This window comes from Perca fluviatilis, chromosome 5, assembly GCF_010015445.1.
Source record: "Perca fluviatilis chromosome 5, GENO_Pfluv_1.0, whole genome shotgun sequence".
Taxonomy (NCBI): domain Eukaryota; kingdom Metazoa; phylum Chordata; class Actinopteri; order Perciformes; family Percidae; genus Perca; species Perca fluviatilis.
This window is the reverse complement of record NC_053116.1, coordinates 16,960,157-16,977,896: the sequence shown is the minus strand read 5'-3', so window position 1 is coordinate 16,977,896 and position 17,740 is coordinate 16,960,157. Positions and strand designations below refer to the sequence as shown.

The 17,740-nt window shown below is 37.7% G+C and overlaps 1 protein-coding gene across 4 annotated transcripts; it reads left to right on the top strand.

Annotated features, from left to right (window-relative positions):
- The first annotated feature begins 5,603 nt into the window (after positions 1 to 5,603).
- On the top strand, positions 5,604 to 16,399 carry LOC120559259 (MAP kinase-activated protein kinase 2-like). 4 transcript variants are annotated; one of them, XM_039800859.1, is made up of 10 exons: positions 5,610 to 6,102; positions 8,515 to 8,654; positions 10,330 to 10,394; positions 11,879 to 11,958; positions 13,339 to 13,465; positions 14,144 to 14,219; positions 14,369 to 14,493; positions 14,951 to 15,036; positions 15,139 to 15,216; positions 15,487 to 16,399. In XM_039800859.1, exons 1-10 carry the CDS (start codon positions 5,878 to 5,880, stop codon positions 15,625 to 15,627), a joined length of 1,143 nt encoding a protein of 380 aa, XP_039656793.1. In that variant the 5' UTR covers positions 5,610 to 5,877; the 3' UTR covers positions 15,628 to 16,399. The 4 variants fall into 4 exon arrangements, with proteins under 4 accessions (XP_039656795.1, XP_039656793.1, XP_039656792.1 ...); XM_039800858.1 differs by having other exon boundaries at positions 5,616 to 6,102; positions 15,136 to 15,216; XM_039800861.1 differs by lacking the exon at positions 14,951 to 15,036 and having other exon boundaries at positions 5,604 to 6,102; positions 15,136 to 15,216; positions 15,487 to 15,625.
- Positions 16,400 to 17,740: the final 1,341 nt, after the last annotated feature.

Here is a 17,740-nt window from a genome sequence, read left to right as displayed (position 1 = left end):
AGTTCCACAGGACGAATGAAGCACATGGATGTAGATGAGAGAATGACAGTGAAAGTGACTGCATATGATTGATTGATATTTAACTATTTTTAATCAAAGGATGCCAGCTTCACCTGTCTTTTAGTGTGCAATAACCTGCCCAATAACCTGCCTAATTAGTGTCTCTTAGCCAATGAGAAAGAAATTCATGAAATCTCTCTTAAAAATATAGCTGCAAGCAGCAATGAGGGGGCCAAGCAGTACACTAGCATGAATGGCGTTGCCATGGCATGAGTTTTAGTTTAGTTTAGTTTATTTGTTTATCTCGAACAATTAACAATGTTGCAAAACATAAAAACATATGATAAACCACAAACAATCAGAATCTAACAAAAACAACAACAAAAAAAGAAAAAATATAAGAACGATTCGTTCGAGAAGGAGCAGGCAGAAGCAAATAGCTTATTTGGACCTGCCCCTTATTTCCCAAAATTATATTATACAAAGTAAAATAGATATGCAAATATAGCATACAATCTTTCAGTCTTACAGTAATTTACAACAAGACAATAATATACATGAGCAAGCACTCATAGCAACTTAGACTTAGACTTCTCTTTATTGATCCTTTTGGGATGACTCCCACAAGGAAATTAGATTTCCAGTAGCAGATTTTAGCATCTTACAAAACACTCTTTAAATAGAAAAAAGATAGAAAAAAATACAGTATAAGAATAACATTAAACTTTTAGCTAAATATTTTTACAAAAAATAAACAAACCGTAAACAACAATAAACTACAGATAAATAAAGTATATATATATATATATATATATATATATATATATATATATATATATATATATATAGGTCTGTGTATGGTATTGTGTTATTATACAGTTAATAAATAAATGACATTTAGCATAAATTAGCAGTTAAGAGCAGTTAGAGTGTCCAGGTATGTATGTGAGTAGTAGTAGTGTTCTGTTCTGTCCTCTTTACCCTATACTTTGACGGCAGTTGGATAAAGAAAGGCTGAGATATCAGCTCATTCACTTTGTTACAGTGCCCCTAGAGGCCAAATTACACAAATTGTTGTCAAAGGTCACAACATTTATTTTACGTCCTCCGGATTGGGTCTTGAGTCCATGTACAAAGTTTGGTTTCGATACATGAAAGCGTTGGTGAGATATGAGCCTACTTCCTGTGATTATAGCACTCACCTAGTGGTCAAAAGACTCCAAATTGATTGTGCGTCCTGAGGATGCGGTCCCAAGTCCATGTACCATGTTTGGTTTCGAGATATGAGCTCATTTCCTGTAACTTTAGCACCCCCCTAGTGGTTGAAGGTCACCAAATTTATTGTGTGTCCTCAGAATGGGGTCCCAAGTCCATATACTAAGTTTGTTTTCTATACATAAAAGCATTGCTGAGATATGAGCCTACTTCCTGTGATTATAGCGCCCCCCTTAGTGGTCAAAAGACTCAAAATGTATTGTGCTTCCTCGGGATAGGGTCCCAGGTCCATGTACCAAGTTTGGTTCTGATACGTGAAAGCATTGCTGAGATATGAGCCTACTTCCTGTGATTATAGCACTCCCCATAGTGGTCAAAAGACTCGAAATTTATTGTGTGTCCTCAGGATGGGGTCCCAAATCGATGTACCGAGTTTGGTTTCGATATGTGAAAGCGTTGCTGAGATATGAGCCTACTTCCTGTGATTATAGCGCCCTCAAGCCTCCTCCTAATTGGGTCATGAATCCAAGTATTGAGATTGGTTTTGATACGGGATAGCCTCCCTGAGATATGAGTTCACTTCCTATTTAGCAGCTTCGCCATCAATTTTGATTGGCTGTGACGGGCAAACGCTTTCAAATATCAATACGCAATGGAATAACTTTTGTGCGGCTTGGTCTGAAGATCATCTGTGCCAAGTTTCATGAAAATCAGAGAAATCTTGTGACTTGTGAAAACTTTTCAGTGTTTTTGATCAAATCCAATATGGCAGAAGGTCCAACATGGCGGATATTGACATCATGGGGTGCAGTGAGTTCAGTGTCATCCAAGGATTCCAACTATATCTCGATGTTCAAAATCGGGCATATCGTGAAATGAATTATGGGACTGTCCCGAATCAATGTGCCAAATTTCACAACTTTTTACTGTACGGTTCTATGGACTGCCATAGATTCCCATGGCAGAGGAAAGATGTGTAATAAGTAGAATCACTTTGGCCCCCAATGACAATGCTAGCCATTGTATAGTGATGGAGTCCTGGCTTGCATTGCCCCATGAGAATGCCCCACTTTATTTGTATTTGCTTAACAATGACACAAGATAGGGCCACTGAGACTACAATGTTCAAGCCATCAGTCATAAGTGAAGAATTGGAAGAAGAAAAGAAAAAAAAACATAAACATTGGTGGCATGTGATGCACGTCAAAACCACTACCGAGCACACAGCAGTATAAGAATTAAGGGGAATCAAAGCGTCTAGATATATATTTTCCAGCATGTATCATCTCTCCAAAAATAAAACACATTTTAAAAATGATTTATCACATCCTGTCCCGGGTTCAGGATATCCTGGTTACTGTACCAGGACTAACTTTTTCGTTTATCTTTTTCATTTAGGTGCACCAGCACATAATTTAGGTACATAAAAAAAATTTCACCATACCTTTTTGCGCCGCAGTAATACATTTTAAGTGTTACCTTTTTTATCAGTTCCCATACACATAGGTAATTCTTAACACATTATGTAAATGACTTCAAACAGGAATTAAAGGGACTGTACTCGAAATACTGAAAAAAACAGTAGCTGGGATTGCCTCCACACAGCTCTCACAGACCCCAATACGCTAAATACTAGTGCTGTCAAAAGATTAAAATATTTAATCGCGATTAATCGCATTAATGTCATAGTTAACTCGCAATTAATTGCACATTTTTATCTATTCTAAATGTCCCTTGATTTCTTTTTGTCACATTATTTTTTCTCATTTTAATGCTCTTATCAACATGGAAAGGTTGATCGGCTTGCTTTGTGCTTTTGTCGCCTAGCTTTGACGAGGAGGCGGAGAATTCACATCAGCTGTGTGCTTGGCCATCAAGTGGTATTTCAGACTGGACGTGCTGCGATGATAGCTCAGTTCACAACGACAAAACACAGATCACTTTGGTCTTGTCAATGGAACCATTTGGCAACTTTTTAAAAGTAAACTTACCATTCAGAATCTTATTGACATCCATTTCGGCGTCTCGCGCTCACCATCCACTCAAAACGTAACGTTAGTCTACTACTCTTTGGCCGTCTCGCAAGCCCAAACAAGTGTGTGCAGCGTGCCTGTTGTTTTGTTTCCGGTCTAGCGAGATCCGGTGTGGTGTTGTAGTTTTTCTAATGTTCCTAGTTGTTGCAACAGCATGTGAAGAAAACTACAAAGTTTGCTAGGCTAAAAAGAACGTTAATCTCGCGATAAAAAAATGTACGCTGTTAATAACGCATTGAACTGACAGCACTATTAAATACCTACGTTTTTTTCACGACCACATGCACTAACATGCATGCGTGGGCCAGACCGGCTATCAAAACAAAGACCAGAGATGCTCATGTTAGGCTACAACACACACAGAGGGAGTGTGACTTAGGATGCCATTACTCCACTATATCTTTACATAGCAATTTGTTGTTTGCTGCTATATTAATGTTCTGAATGTTGAGTACAACACCCCTTTAAGGTGCAGATAGGCAGTGTTGTATAAAGTACTAGAAAGCAATACTTGAGTAAAAGTACAAGTATCGTACTAGAAAAAGACTTTGGTAGAAGTGAAAGTTACCTTTTAGAATATTACTTAAGTAAAAGTCTTAAAGTATCTGATATATACTGTACTTAAGTATCAAAAGTAATTTTCTGATATTTAATGTACTTAAGTATTTGAAGTAAAAGTAAAAGTTTTTTTTTTTTTAAAAGCAAGCGGTTAGAACTTTTATTGTGAACTTTATTGTGGCTTTCTTATACTAAAGCATAAAGCATATTCAGGGTTCCCATATCTTCTTAATCTCACTCATCAAATCAAAATCACATTCTTTTCTAGGACTTTTCAGGCACAATTCTCTTAAGTTCAAAGAACAAACAGCTGATTTTTAGAGCTGACATCAATGTACAGAAACATTTCTTGCAAATACGGCCTCGGGTGTATGACGTTATCTTCATCACTACCCTGTTCACCGAGTTCACCACTATCGTCGGGGTGGTCGTCTACGATAACGGGAGGTCCTCCAGTAGGTGCTCGTGCTTCCATGGCGGTTTCAGTTGTGCGTCCTCCTCCTCCTTTAGCAACAAACAAGCGCTGAAATAGAGCGCGCGGCGTGCAGAGCGTGCGTAATGCAATCTAGGAGCAGTGATTCGCCAAACCTCCCTTATTGCAGTTGCACACATTTCTTCTAATTTAATTTTTTCGTAACGAGTAACGAAGATGCTTAGTGGAAATATAACGGAGTAAAAGTATACATTTTATATAGGAAATGTAGTGGAGTAGCCTAAAAGTGAAAGTTTACATAAATTTAAATAGCGAAGTAAAGTACAGATACGTGAAATTTCTACTTAAGTACAGTAACGAAGTATTTGTACTCCGTTACATTACAACACTGCAGATAGGCTACATGTTTTTTATATTAATCAAAACACAAATGAGAAATCCCAATAACCTCAATTGTTTAAAAAATAAACGTATAAAGTGCTTCTTTGGCTATATTATAAGCAGTGTTACGTTTTATTATAATACCAGCCATGCTTTGGCTGCACTCTTTGCAATAAATGCAATACATAATGTTGGCAGGTTTATCATATCTGAGCCACGCAAATTAGGCAGGCTAGATTTGGCCATCTCTGCCGAAGATGTTGGGTACAGATAAGGCATTTTACCAGGGACAGGGAAGACAGGTGGTGGAGCAGTTACCTCCGCCGATGATGTCAGGTCTGGGCGGGACCTTTCAGGGCCAAAGACAGATGTAACAGCCACTGCATCATTACGGGTATGTTTTGAGGTTGTGAGGTTGTGATTTCACATGCAGTTGGTAAAAAGAACACTACACAGATACACACACATAGACAGACCTGCTAAATGACAGGTGCACTGGTGTGACAGTGTTTAGTCACATTGACAGATTTTCGATTTTCTGGTGTGCGCTAACATTACTGCTGTCAACTGACTGGGGCTGTAAAGGTGGCCAGTCATGTTACATGTAACATTATTTGTTAATTATATCTTCAGGGGCATGGAGGATTCAGCCTTGTCAGACAGTAGTTATTGTTTGTCACACCAAATAGCCTAATTATTTTTTCAGTCTTTCCTCTGCTTGACTGGTAGGCCTATCATTTTTCAGAAAAATATGCTGCTTTAATAGCTCCGCCTCTATTATGACCATCAGCCAAATAAAACTGAGGATTTTGAGGTCGTAATTGGGTGGTAGTTAGGGGGCCCCCTGTAACGCTCTTTTCCCCAAGCACGCCCCTGTTATATATACATTAATGAGATGCTGCTTATACGTCCACCATTTCAGCCCGGAAGTTTGGTCATTTGTTTTTCCATTGATTATGTAATTTAATTTAATTTAATTTATTAAGTGGTGTTATTACATTGCTTGAACCCCGGGCCAACTTGTTAAACTCTCTGGCAGTCTATCAAGAATCTCAGTTGAAATTTGATTTCCTGACAGTCACCCGCGGCTTGTGGACGACAAGAGTGAGAGCTGTCTAGCTATCCCGGCTAGCGGTGGGACAACATGAGCTAACGCTAGGTGTTACAACAAGAAAGTTAACCAGCTACTTCTTGCTGCGAGAAGACGAGAAACGCACCTGTCGGACGGTTATCACTCATGTGTTTCCGATAGTTAACATGTCGAATCAGCTCCAGACGGCTTTCCCGATCCAACAGCAGCCTAATCTGAACTCTGCTCCTTTCCCACAGTGTTTTGTGAAACCTTTTAACAATCCTCTTCAAATCAAAAGGAATGTAATAACAGACGATTACAGTGTAACAAGTCAGGTGCTCGGGATGGGAATAAATGGCAGAGTGTTGGAAATATTCCACAAAGAGAGTGGAGAAAAGTATGCACTAAAGGTAAACACACTGTTATCTTTAATCTTTTTACTGAAGTGTAGCTATATATTACAGTAGATAAACGTTGGTCAAATGATATTGAGGGGAGAGTGCACACTTCTGTGCTCGTGTTTTACAGCTGTTACAAACTAATTTTCCGCTTCTTTTTTTATTGTGGCTATATTAAATACAAATATGACGTCAATTGGCCTAGTGTAATATAGCTGGAGAGTGTAAAGCTTGCACCACTATCATTTCCTATTTGCTAATAATAATAAAAAATTTGCAGAGCATGTAATCTTTAGTCTTTGCTAGACAAACTATAGTTACAGTGGTAGATATTTGATATTGGTTTGAATATGGAGCGTGTTTAGACGTGTTTTGGATGTTTTTGTATGTAGCTCTCAGGACGTGTCAAAGGTGGTGAGCACAGTTTTGACTCTTGAACCAGCCATATCACCTCTGGCAAGTTCCTTTGCACATTATGCAGACCCTAGAACAACTCTTTATAACTAACAGTAAGTCTGTCTGCCCTAATGTGGTTTCATTTTGACCTTTTTGACCAAAAAATATTATGGCCACAAATTACTACTGGTCTGTGGAATATGGTTCGAAAGATGTTTTGTTATATCTGTGAATTCTACAGCTTAACTGTTTAACTGTCTCCCAAGCGGCGGAGGTGAAGCTTTGAGATGGATTTTGGAGTATGTTGTGATACTTTTTGTTTCAAGGTCCTTGCGAAGTAAAACCCAGCAGCAGTTTGGAATAGATTATACAGATTTGAATATAATCTACATTTAAATTAAACACACATGTACTCAACTCTTCCACTTGTAATTGATATACATTTCTGTGATTAAATAAATATTTTCCCGGAAACTTGTTTTTCATTACATTGTGCAGTGAACAGGATCAAAGCCTGGCTAATGATGACAATCATGCAATGAGGTTGTCTGTCATTTGTCACATTATCAGTCAAAGAAAGTGCAGTTAAGTACTGCTCAAGCTGAGCGGGTTGAAAGTTATGCTTTTCTCTTATCTTTGAGTTGAGAAAATCTGCTTCTCCTACACTGTATTTTTCTTTCCACTCCTCAGGACAGTAGGGACAGTTAAATAAATATATAGTCACTCGAATGCACTCTCTGGATCAGTTAGTCACTCCTAAGGCATGTGAGTGATATGTATCCAACTATAGAGTACCCTTTGTGATTTGTGCATTTGGAGTGACAGGCAATATTTAGAGCTGAGCACTGCCAGAGTTTAAGGTGGGGTCACTGTTAGCATCAGATGTGAGTTATAGATTTGTACACAAGAGACAGCTTTGTGAAGTTCTAATTTCTGTTTCACGGTTTGTAAATGATATATTGTCCTGCAGCTCTTGCCTCTGGGCTACCATGTTGAGGTGTCTGTTTTGAAAAAGGGAGTGTTGACTTTTCCTATCCAAATGCTGCCAGCCCGAAAGAGAGAGGGGAACATGTCTGTGTCTAAAAGTAGCCTATGCAAGAGGCCTGAGATGGCTGAGAGATTATGACGTCTGGTGGGGTAAAGCATTACCAGGTGTCATGCAGATAGCACACGCTCAGCTTTCATTAGGCTGTGAAGGAGTTTTGAGATGAACAAAATGGAGAAACTAGCAAATGACCAATCTTTATCCTGACATTTGTTTGTTTTATACAAGTATGTTATTATTTGCAGAGCTGCATATTTGTGTAGACTTCACTATTTTTTTATTGATGAGAAGCAAATGTCCCTTTTCTCCCATTTCTGTTTGTGTGCTTTCTAATTTGCATTTGTCAGATAGTATTTCTCTCAAAAGATCCAACCAAGCTGTAGTGTTTTAGTCAGGATCAGTGCAGTATTTCAGAGACTTTTTGCCAAATTTACATGCTGAATTTGACTTAAAGTAGACAGACAAGCAGTGCCAGTGTCCAAATCATAAATAGGTAATTTAACATCCAGTTATCCTGATTCTTTGAACATCCGTAAACATCATCATCTTGCACAGGATTAATGTTTTAGATCATAAATAAGTCATTGCGCAGATGTTTCTTAGTTCTTGTGCATCTCAGAAAACATTTTTATCATGATAAACAGTGACAGACTAATCCAGCAAAGGAAATGTACAACAGCAAATCATAGTTTGAGGTTCTTCTAACAGAATCTGATAAAGAAGTCTGTAAAACTGACATCCTGCAAATGTATATGTAATGAAAATATCACAGAGGAATGCAATTGAAATTCAGCCCACATGTGATATATGGAAATACAGTACATTTTGTTATCACTATTAATAGTATTCAGATTGTTCTACACCCAAAAATGATTCGTAATAATAAGTCATAATAATTTGTGGTGTGTGTGTGTGTGTGTGTGTGTGTGTGTGTGTGTGTGTGTGTGTGTGTGTGTGTGTGTGTGTGTGTGTGTGTGTGTTAGATGCTGCAGGATTGTCCAGAGGCCAGACGGGAGGTGGAGATCCACTGGAGGGTGTCACCCTGCCCTCATATTGTACCCATCATAGATGTTTATGAGAATCTCTACCAGAACAGGAAATGCCTCCTCGTCGTGATGGAGTGGTATGTTGTTCTGCACATGCACACACACGCACACACACACACACACACACACACACACACACACACACACACACACACACACACACACACACACACACACACACACACACACACACACCACACACACACATACACACACACACACACACACACACACACACACACACACACACACACACACACACACACACACACACACACACACACACACACACACAGAATTTGAACCAATAATGTATGTGTGGTTTTAAAAAGTGATTGCATATGTTGACAAAAATAGATTTCCTTCCTGGGACATTGTTCCATCTTTTAATGGCTCCTTGGAGTTGTGGCTTGTATTAGTTAGTCAGTGTGCTGATGGAGCCAGCTTTGGTTAATGCACACCAACTGAGATGAGTAGTTTCCAGAACACTTCAGGGCACAAAGTAATAAAAAGCAGTCAGGCTGCTTTGTCTAGAATATAATAAGGCAGGCGTCTACCTGATCTACAGCCATCTCATATGTGACAAAAGAATAGAAAATGTTTTGTCATAATTTGATCATCCTGACTGTGAACAATAAAAGTGAGAAGTGTGAGAATTCACAACAAGCAAGTGGGCGTGTTGATGACGTTCTGTGCGACTCACACAAAACTGGAAAAAAAAAAAACATCTGAGGGTGAGGAAGAAGACTTATGACACAAAGACGACAACATAATGTCTAACTGGAGATAAAAGATTCGGGAACTTCTCTCAGTAAGGCACTTACATGTAGTAATGTATAAGGCCATTCTGTGCAGATTACCCATGGTCTGAATTTGTACTTGTACTTGAACATAATACATACAACCTGTGCAGACTGAATAAAGGAGTCTATTTTATTACTGCCCTTGGTCTTAGAATTACCTGCAAGCTCCACTCAAACTAGACTCCCTCATCTCTAAAAAAAAAAAAAAAGATAACCGGAACGTTTTTATCACAAATTGTTCTTGCTACAATGCATACAAATGTTGTCATGTCTTGGTGTCTTTTTGTTAGATGCATTTTGTCTGTATGTGTTTGATACTGTGTGTACATTTAACCTCTACAGTCTACCATTTGTCATGTGCTGTTTTGTGTTTTGTTGTTTGTATGTAACCAACATGTAACCGCTGTGTAACGTTGCTGCCCACTTGGCCAGGTCACCATTGAACCTTTTTTTATCTGGTTAAATAAAAACTGGACGATGCCAAAATTGTCAGACAAATTCAAGGAATGACAAGAGACTCGGTAGTTTATGACCAAATTACGAACCGGCTCCTTGACGCGGTGTAATCTGCGTCATGTCCTGTCTGCCGCACGCTCATCTCAGCCCCACTCCTCGTTTAAACCAAACAGAGTACTTCCAGTAAGTGAGAATGCATCTGACACGGACAATCTCCTGTTGTGTGCTACATTACATGTGTGAAAGGGAAACTCAGGCCTTTGTCGGGACCTGATTCCTTGGACATTGTCCAGAGGTCATACATGAAAACAGGTTTAGTAATATGTAGACCTTGGATAGCCTTCTGCTTCTGCTGTTACATTGTGACCATCCTGGGTGAACTAGGAACAAGTATAAGTTGTTTTTCATTAAGGAGTGAAATAATGAAATGCCCTAATGCCTTTACAGACTCATTATACTGCACTTCTGTCCATTTTGCTGTTTTTGTTTTCAGTATGGATGGAGGTGAATTATTCAGTCATATCCAAGACAGAGGGGATCATGCATTTACAGAAAGAGGTAAAAGGATTATTATTGCTCAAGCAAGTTGAAGTTACAATCCTTAAGATATCAGTCCTGGTTGATTTGGTGCACTTGTGTTTACTAGTGGTACTAGTGCGGTTTGATACAACAGGTCCCAGGATTCTGGGGGCAGCAAACACTCCTCGAAGAAATATGTCAGAAATACTTTGTACAACAGAAGACCAACTGGTTTGTCTGTTTACAGTGTAAACCAATGCCGTTTTGATAAAGAAGTCAGTCAATAATTGGCTTTTTTCCAATCATCACATGAGAAACCACATTCTGATTTCTTGCTGTGCACAGTGTGAATACTTTTCCTCATAACAGCAAAGCCAAGTAAAAGGAGTTGGTCACCTTGCTGAGAAGTTAAAGGTGTGCAGCCTGTGCTCACTGTGGCTGCTCCCTCTTGTTCCATTACTTCCTTGCAATCTTACAAACTGATCTGCTGACAAAAAAATAAATGCCCAAAATGACTTGTCTTGATTTGTAGTTGTTGTTGGATCAACAATTGTGGACAATGCTAACCACAGTTAGAAATACACAGTGTTACCTACAGTGTGACTGCTTCACAATAAAAGTAATCTGTGTTTTTCCAATTGAATGCTTTTAATGTGAAGCAGCAACATACAGTTCTGATATGTCTGTAGGAGTGTGAAGAATAAACAGTAAAGCTGTTATCAGTGAGGTAAAATGACTAGAACGGAAACGCTCAGTTGATTAATCGATCATCAGGAAATGAATTGGCATCTTTTTTAATCATCAATTAAAGGTGCTCTAAGTTATGTGACACATTTTTTAGGCTACAACATTTTTCGTCACATACAGCAAACATCTCCTCACTATCCGCTAGCTGCCTGTCCCCTGAACACACTGTAAAAAAACGCGGTCTCTGTAGACAGCCCAGACTCGAAGGAGTTGGTTGAGTCATGAATACGCATTGTGGAAGTAGCCTACGTGCTAACGCTGCTGCAGTGATGGCTGAACCAGCTCCTTCTTGTCGGTTATTGGCTGGAACACTGTTTTTATGGTTCGTGGGGCAGGTTGGTGCAGTTTGTTTTTGTTGCCATTTGTGGAGCCTGGGCGGTCTACAGAGGCCGCGTTTTTTTTACAGTGTGTTCAGGGGTCTGTTGTTCGCAAAGTTATAATAATTTTTTTTTTCTTTTTCTTTTTTTTTTTACAATTTTCAGACATAATAGTTATATAGACACAATAATTAATTGAGTAATCAAGAAAATTGATCGAGAACAGAGACACTGTATGCGTGCCTTGTTTTCTATGAAGGATGGTGGACTCTGCTACTATTAACCTGAAAAAATGGCAGCCACAAAATGCATCCAAAAGCAGGCGCTGATTTCATGAAAACCTAAAGGATAACTTTAACAACCTCAAAATGTGATGGTCAATTTATAATTTAATATGCACCTTTCTGTTTGAACTCCATCATGTCAATTTCATATCTCTTCACTTCCGTTTTTACTCAGAGGCCTCGGACATCATGAAAAGTATTGGAGAAGCCATACATTTCTTGCATTCCATCAACATTGCTCACAGAGACATCAAGGTAATAGCTCACTGTATATATTTGTGACAAATAGCATGGAAGCACATATAAAGTGCAGTTTTACAAAAACATGTAATATATATAGTGCTGAGGAAAATGGGACAAGGTATTTATTTACATAATTGGACTATGTATGTTTAATTAATTTGATTAAAAACTGAACAAATTAATGCACATTATATTGCATATTGCCATTTGATATTTAGTATTAGTAGTATTATTGCAGTGAAAATTAATTACATTAATGGTATAAATCCAGTGTGCGTAATCCAGTTGAGTGAAGTCACCAGATGAGATCTTAAAAATTACTTATATGGCATACTTACAGAAGCTAAGACCGGCTGTGCTTTTTTAATGCAGTTATCTTGTGATAACAAGTAAAAGAATGTTATCCCGAGAAAAGAACAGATTGTTTCCTCTTATTATTTATAATGTTTATCAGAGATTAGGAGTGCCATATATATATATATATATATATATATATATATATATATATATATATATATATACATATACATTTTTGTAAAATGCATTCAATAGGTCCAGATCGAGCTGACCAGAAATTTACTTTGGAATATCTCTAAATTGATACAGTAAAAATGCTTGATTTTGTGGCTGTATGTAGTCAGAGATTTCCTTGACTCAAATTGTCATTATGTCATTGTCAGAAATTATTCATTCAAGTTTTTTTTCCAGCAACCCAAATATCAAAGATATTTCCCTCACAATTTAGTGGTATTATGTTTTTAATTTATCAGGGACACGTGATGTTTTATTCTGATATTTTATACTTATTGTGAATATAATTCAAGTAATCTTATTTCCATATATGTATGTACCATAGTATGTACCCATTGTTAACACTATTTTAAAAACAGGACATAGTAATACGTTTATCCTTTTGCTACCTTCACCAAGTCCATCACCGTCAACTCGATCTGAGCCATTTTAACTTATTATCTCTGATAATAGCATTACAAAAAACTGTTCTAGCTAACTGTTCTGGCTTCCATACATACTTGCCTTTAGTTAATAGTTAAAAGAGACAGGAACCATGAGGAGACAGAGAAGGGAATTGAGTTTCCTGGACAGACTAAACTACGGACCTCATAGTTACAAAGTATGCCTGGTTTTGCCACCAGCTAACCTGCATAATGAGAGAACCGAGCATTAAATCAGTGTATTTGCAGCATCTGTTAGTTGTTGTCCCACCTAATGTTTTATGCCAGTTATGTGTTTATTGTTATGACATGGACAGACATGTATATTTACATTAGTTCTTTATTTTATTTGTTTTTCTTTTCTTGTGGTCAATCGAAATCCTTCAGTTATCTGAATTCTGTTCTCCAGACGCATGATTGCTGTTGCTGTCTCTTTCAGCCAGAGAACCTGCTGTACACTTCCAAAAGGCCAGATGCCCTCCTCAAGCTGACAGATTTTGGGTTTGCCAAAGAAATCACCACTTTAAACTCTCTAGCAACACCATGTTTCACCCCTTACTATGTTGGTAAGACACCAGAACCTGTGATCTACATCATATAATTGTATCAGGTTGAAGATACATGAGAGGATTTGGCCATGCAGACAAACTGACATTTGCAGCTGTGAACATGTATTTTTGTTGCAATGAATGTCTCATTGAGTTATGCGAGTTCTTGTGAGATGAGACCTCCTGATGTCAGTGGTAGCCATTTATCAAAAGGAACAATTGTGTCAGCAGGATAATCACATTTTCGTGTCTGCAAAACAAAGATCTGTGGATTAGCCTTACATGCCTTGGGACAGCACAGAACATACTGTTTTGTGTCATTACAATGTACAAAATTCTGACATTTTCTTTAAACTGTCGATTCATAACACATTTTGAATCATCACATTTCTGCCATCTGCTTTACACATTTTGAATCATCACATTTCTGCCATCTGCTTTTTCAAACGTGACAGTCTTTTTGTTGAGTGCTTTTCTCTGAGGGGATTTAAGAGTTTGCTTCCTGTGGAAAGTCACTAGACTGAAGTGGGTTATGAAAAGTTACATCCTGTGAACTGGTTGGAAAATCCTATATACACTACTTTAATGGCCTTTTTTTGCAGTCATCTGTCTTTTATTTTCAAATTATCAAAGGCATTAAATGAGCAGTAGAAGCGATTCCTCCAATTTAAATAATTTCCTTTGACATTGTGACAGCTCCAGAAGTTCTTGGTCCAGAGAAGTATGACAGATCCTGTGACATGTGGTCTCTGGGTGTCATTATGTATATTCTGTAAGTCAATCTGTGTGATGTGTTCTTAGTGATTTTACTATTTTCATCTTGCAATGAGAACACTGTTTACTTTGACGCTACTCTATATTGCTCCTAATTATATGATTAAAGTTGTCATCAGGCTTTTTTTCTTTCTGTCTTACACACAGTCTTTGTGGATATCCTCCTTTTTTCTCACATCATGGTCTGGCAATATCCCCAGGAATGAAAAGACGGATCTGTAATGGACAATATGAGTTCCCCAACTCCGAGTGGTGTGATGTGTCTGAGGAAGGTAAGTGGGAGGCATGACGGAAATTAAAATGAGTGTTTTATCGGATTGCAAATTTGTCATGCTAAATGCTCCTTTCCTTCTCTGTTTTACTTTCCATGCATGCTCATCCACTTGAAATAAGTGTTTCTGCTGGGTTGACCCACCATACCTTTTTCTTAACTTCCAGTAATGGTATTATTCTGTGGCTTCAATACAAAAGCACAGCAGCAAAGCAATAGTAGTGCTTTTTCAGTCTTCCTAAAATGTTTTTGGATTTTTTGAAGTACATATTGCAGCATTCTGATTTTATATTTTTGTGTCATATTGTCATCAGAATTGAGCCTAATGACATTTGAAAAAAAAACTGTCCCTCAGAATTGCAGTTACTGTATGACTGTGAAAGATATGTCTTCCATATGGTAGCGGGGGGACACATACAGTATGAACACTAAATGATGATAATGATTTCCTGTTTCAGCCAAACAGCTAATCTGTCACTTACTGAAAACCGAGCCCACCCAGAGAATGAACATCACCGAGTTCATAAACCATCCCTGGATTAATGTGAGCAGCTCCCTGTAGGCTTGAATCTGTGTGCAACTGCTGCCTTTCAGAGATGTTTGTAAGATTTGAACACTTATCCATATTCTCTCACCAATGCAGCAGTCAGTGAAGGTCCCACAAACGCCTCTTCACACCAGCCGAGTGCTACACGAAGAACAAGATGTCTGGGAGAAGGTTAAGGTAAGTGTTGGTGACTTTGCTGCTGCTTCTTTAGATGCACAGAAACTGCTCTTGATTTGTTTTTGTTTATTGAAAAACTAGGAGTATGGTTGAGCATGGGTTTGTGTTTGATAATATAGTTAATTTTCAAATATTTCATGCTAATATTTTATGCTTTAGACATACTCATCATCCATTTAATATTAACTAAAAACTGGATGTGCGTATTGTGCATACTGTTTAAATCTCGGGTGTGTTTGATAAAAGTGCTATTTGTATTGTTATCATCAGGAGGAAATGACAAATGCCCTGCAAACCATGAGAGTGGACTATGATCAAATTAAAATCAAAACCATTGAAGACTCTACTAATCCTCTACTCTTGAAGAGAAGAAAGAAAAGTAAAAACTCAGCCACACAGTCTCCAGGCTAGTGAAATAAATATGTTTTAAGAGGTGTTAACCTCAAATGATTTTAATGATTTTTGGCATTTTGGTAAATATGCTTTAAGGACTTTTGAACTATGCATTGAAAAATATGCTGTGTGTGCAGTAAGGCTTATTCATGACTCCTCTCACTAGAGGAAACAAAAATCTACTGTATGTGTTGTATATCCGGACAGTTGTAATCATTTTAATGTACATATTTGAGTGAACTTTGTTGGCGTCAACTGACAGTTTTTAGGTTGTTTTGTCTCAAGTTTTTCTGTTCTCAGTGATGAAAAACATTTAGACTGACTTTTTGCCTTCAGGGTATTGTTTAAGATAGTTTGCCAGCATCATTCACATGTGTCTTTTGCATGACCGTTACCAGAAACCACAGCTTTTGTTTTGTATGCGTACGTGATGTCAGAAGTATTTCTCCTTACCACAATATAGAGGATTTCTTTCCACATTGTGGTTTGTGTAGTATCTGAAACTCTTTTACCATGTGTAGCAATAATGAAACTTGCTATGCTCATGAGACGGGCGATAATTGCATTTGATTGACGAAACAGTGCTATCCACTGGACAACTGGTGCTCCTTTGGCATTTATTTTCTCCAAAGCAGTAATATAAAAGTAGTTGTATGAGGTCTGAGTGAGGCATGGAAAGAAAAGTGGACGGCCGTAAACTTTTAGATGGTGACAAGATTTACAGTGGAAGATGTTGCACATCACTATTATCATGTCTTTTAGTCTGGATTAAATCTCTCTTAATATTCTCTATGGTTTTGCGTGTTGTTTGATCCGTTAGCTGCTCACTGTTACCATGAAGTCAAATAAATGTCCAGAAGCTCAAAAAAATAAAGGATGTTTTTGCTTGCATGTTAATGCAAATCACATTTCCATTAAATGAAGTGTTCTGTGGACAGGGAAACAGAATTAATCAGTTACTGGAAAAGTTATTTAGTTTTCACTTTGAAAAAAAGCCCCACATTTTGTCATTAGCACCACTGCATTTTGTCACATAGGTCTCTTTCATCTGTAACTAGTCCATTTGCCGTGGAAAGATGTCGTACAGTTTCAGAAAAACAGCTGTTCACAAAATGTATGATGATGTAATGGGCTAAAGATCTAACACATTTCTAGTTGTGGCTATGTAAGAATAATCAGAGAGTAACCTCCTAAAATTGATCATCAACTAAAATAAAAAAAACACTAAAATGTCTTGAAGTGTCGTCAAAGGGGGACCTGAGAATTGAGTGGCAATCTGCAATCTTTTTTAATGCAGGAAACATTAGCTGAAGGCTAAACGTCATGCATCATAATATGATTACAAATGTTATGCTGCAATGGTGCTTTGGCTCAAAATGCTGTAAGCTATCTAAAAAACTGGTATTGGAAATTACCAGCACTATTGTTGTTGCTTTAGTTAGTTAGTGTCCTTAAACGTACAATATGCAATTTTCTGCTGCTAGGGGTCTCTCAATGAAAACAATAACAAAAGACGGAGCTATACCGTCATTGCAGTCAGTTTTAAAAAGTAAATTTATGACAGACATGGCAGACACCCACAATGCCTGATGCATGCACAAAGGGGATATGATGCCATTGACAGGTGACTAAATGACTTGAAAACATTTGAATAAAATTAAAGAATTCTTTGGGTTTGAACATTGTTGGAAACATTTGGGATAGTGTAAGTGCACAACTCAACAAAATATATAACATGGGTCTAGTCGTTTTTAGACAGAAAAGTTACATATATCTTTAAGATTGGATACACATACTTCAAATATCACCACTCTCTGAACTTCTCATTTTTAATTCATTCCTAAGAAGAAAATTCACAAATATGTTGTAGCATTTTGTTTTGATTACACTCCACCCCATCTGTAGTTTTCTAGTGAAATTAAAAAAAAAAAGTAGTTTTGGTTTTACATAATGGTCCAGCTCACAACAACAGAACTCCTCAGGGATCAACGTTTATTATGGACTGTCACATGATTGGGACTATGCTTTTAGGCTTTTTAGTGCCGTAGTTGGATCCATGAATATTTGACGCCCACATAGAATGTTTTGGATTAAACATGTTGCTCTAATTACAAGACAATATTTCCAGCTT

Excerpts from the sequence above, each read along its gene's own strand:
- LOC120559259 (XM_039800858.1), top strand. The coding sequence starts at position 5,878 with ATGTCGAATCAGCTCCAGACGGCTTTCCCGATCCAACAGCAGCCTAAT. Across the intron at positions 8,655-10,329 it reads CTCCTCGTCGTGATGGAGTG|TATGGATGGAGGTGAATTAT; the intron begins GTATGTTGTTCT and ends TTTTGTTTTCAG. Across the intron at positions 15,037-15,135 it reads TAAACCATCCCTGGATTAAT|CAGTCAGTGAAGGTCCCACA; the intron begins GTGAGCAGCTCC and ends TCACCAATGCAG.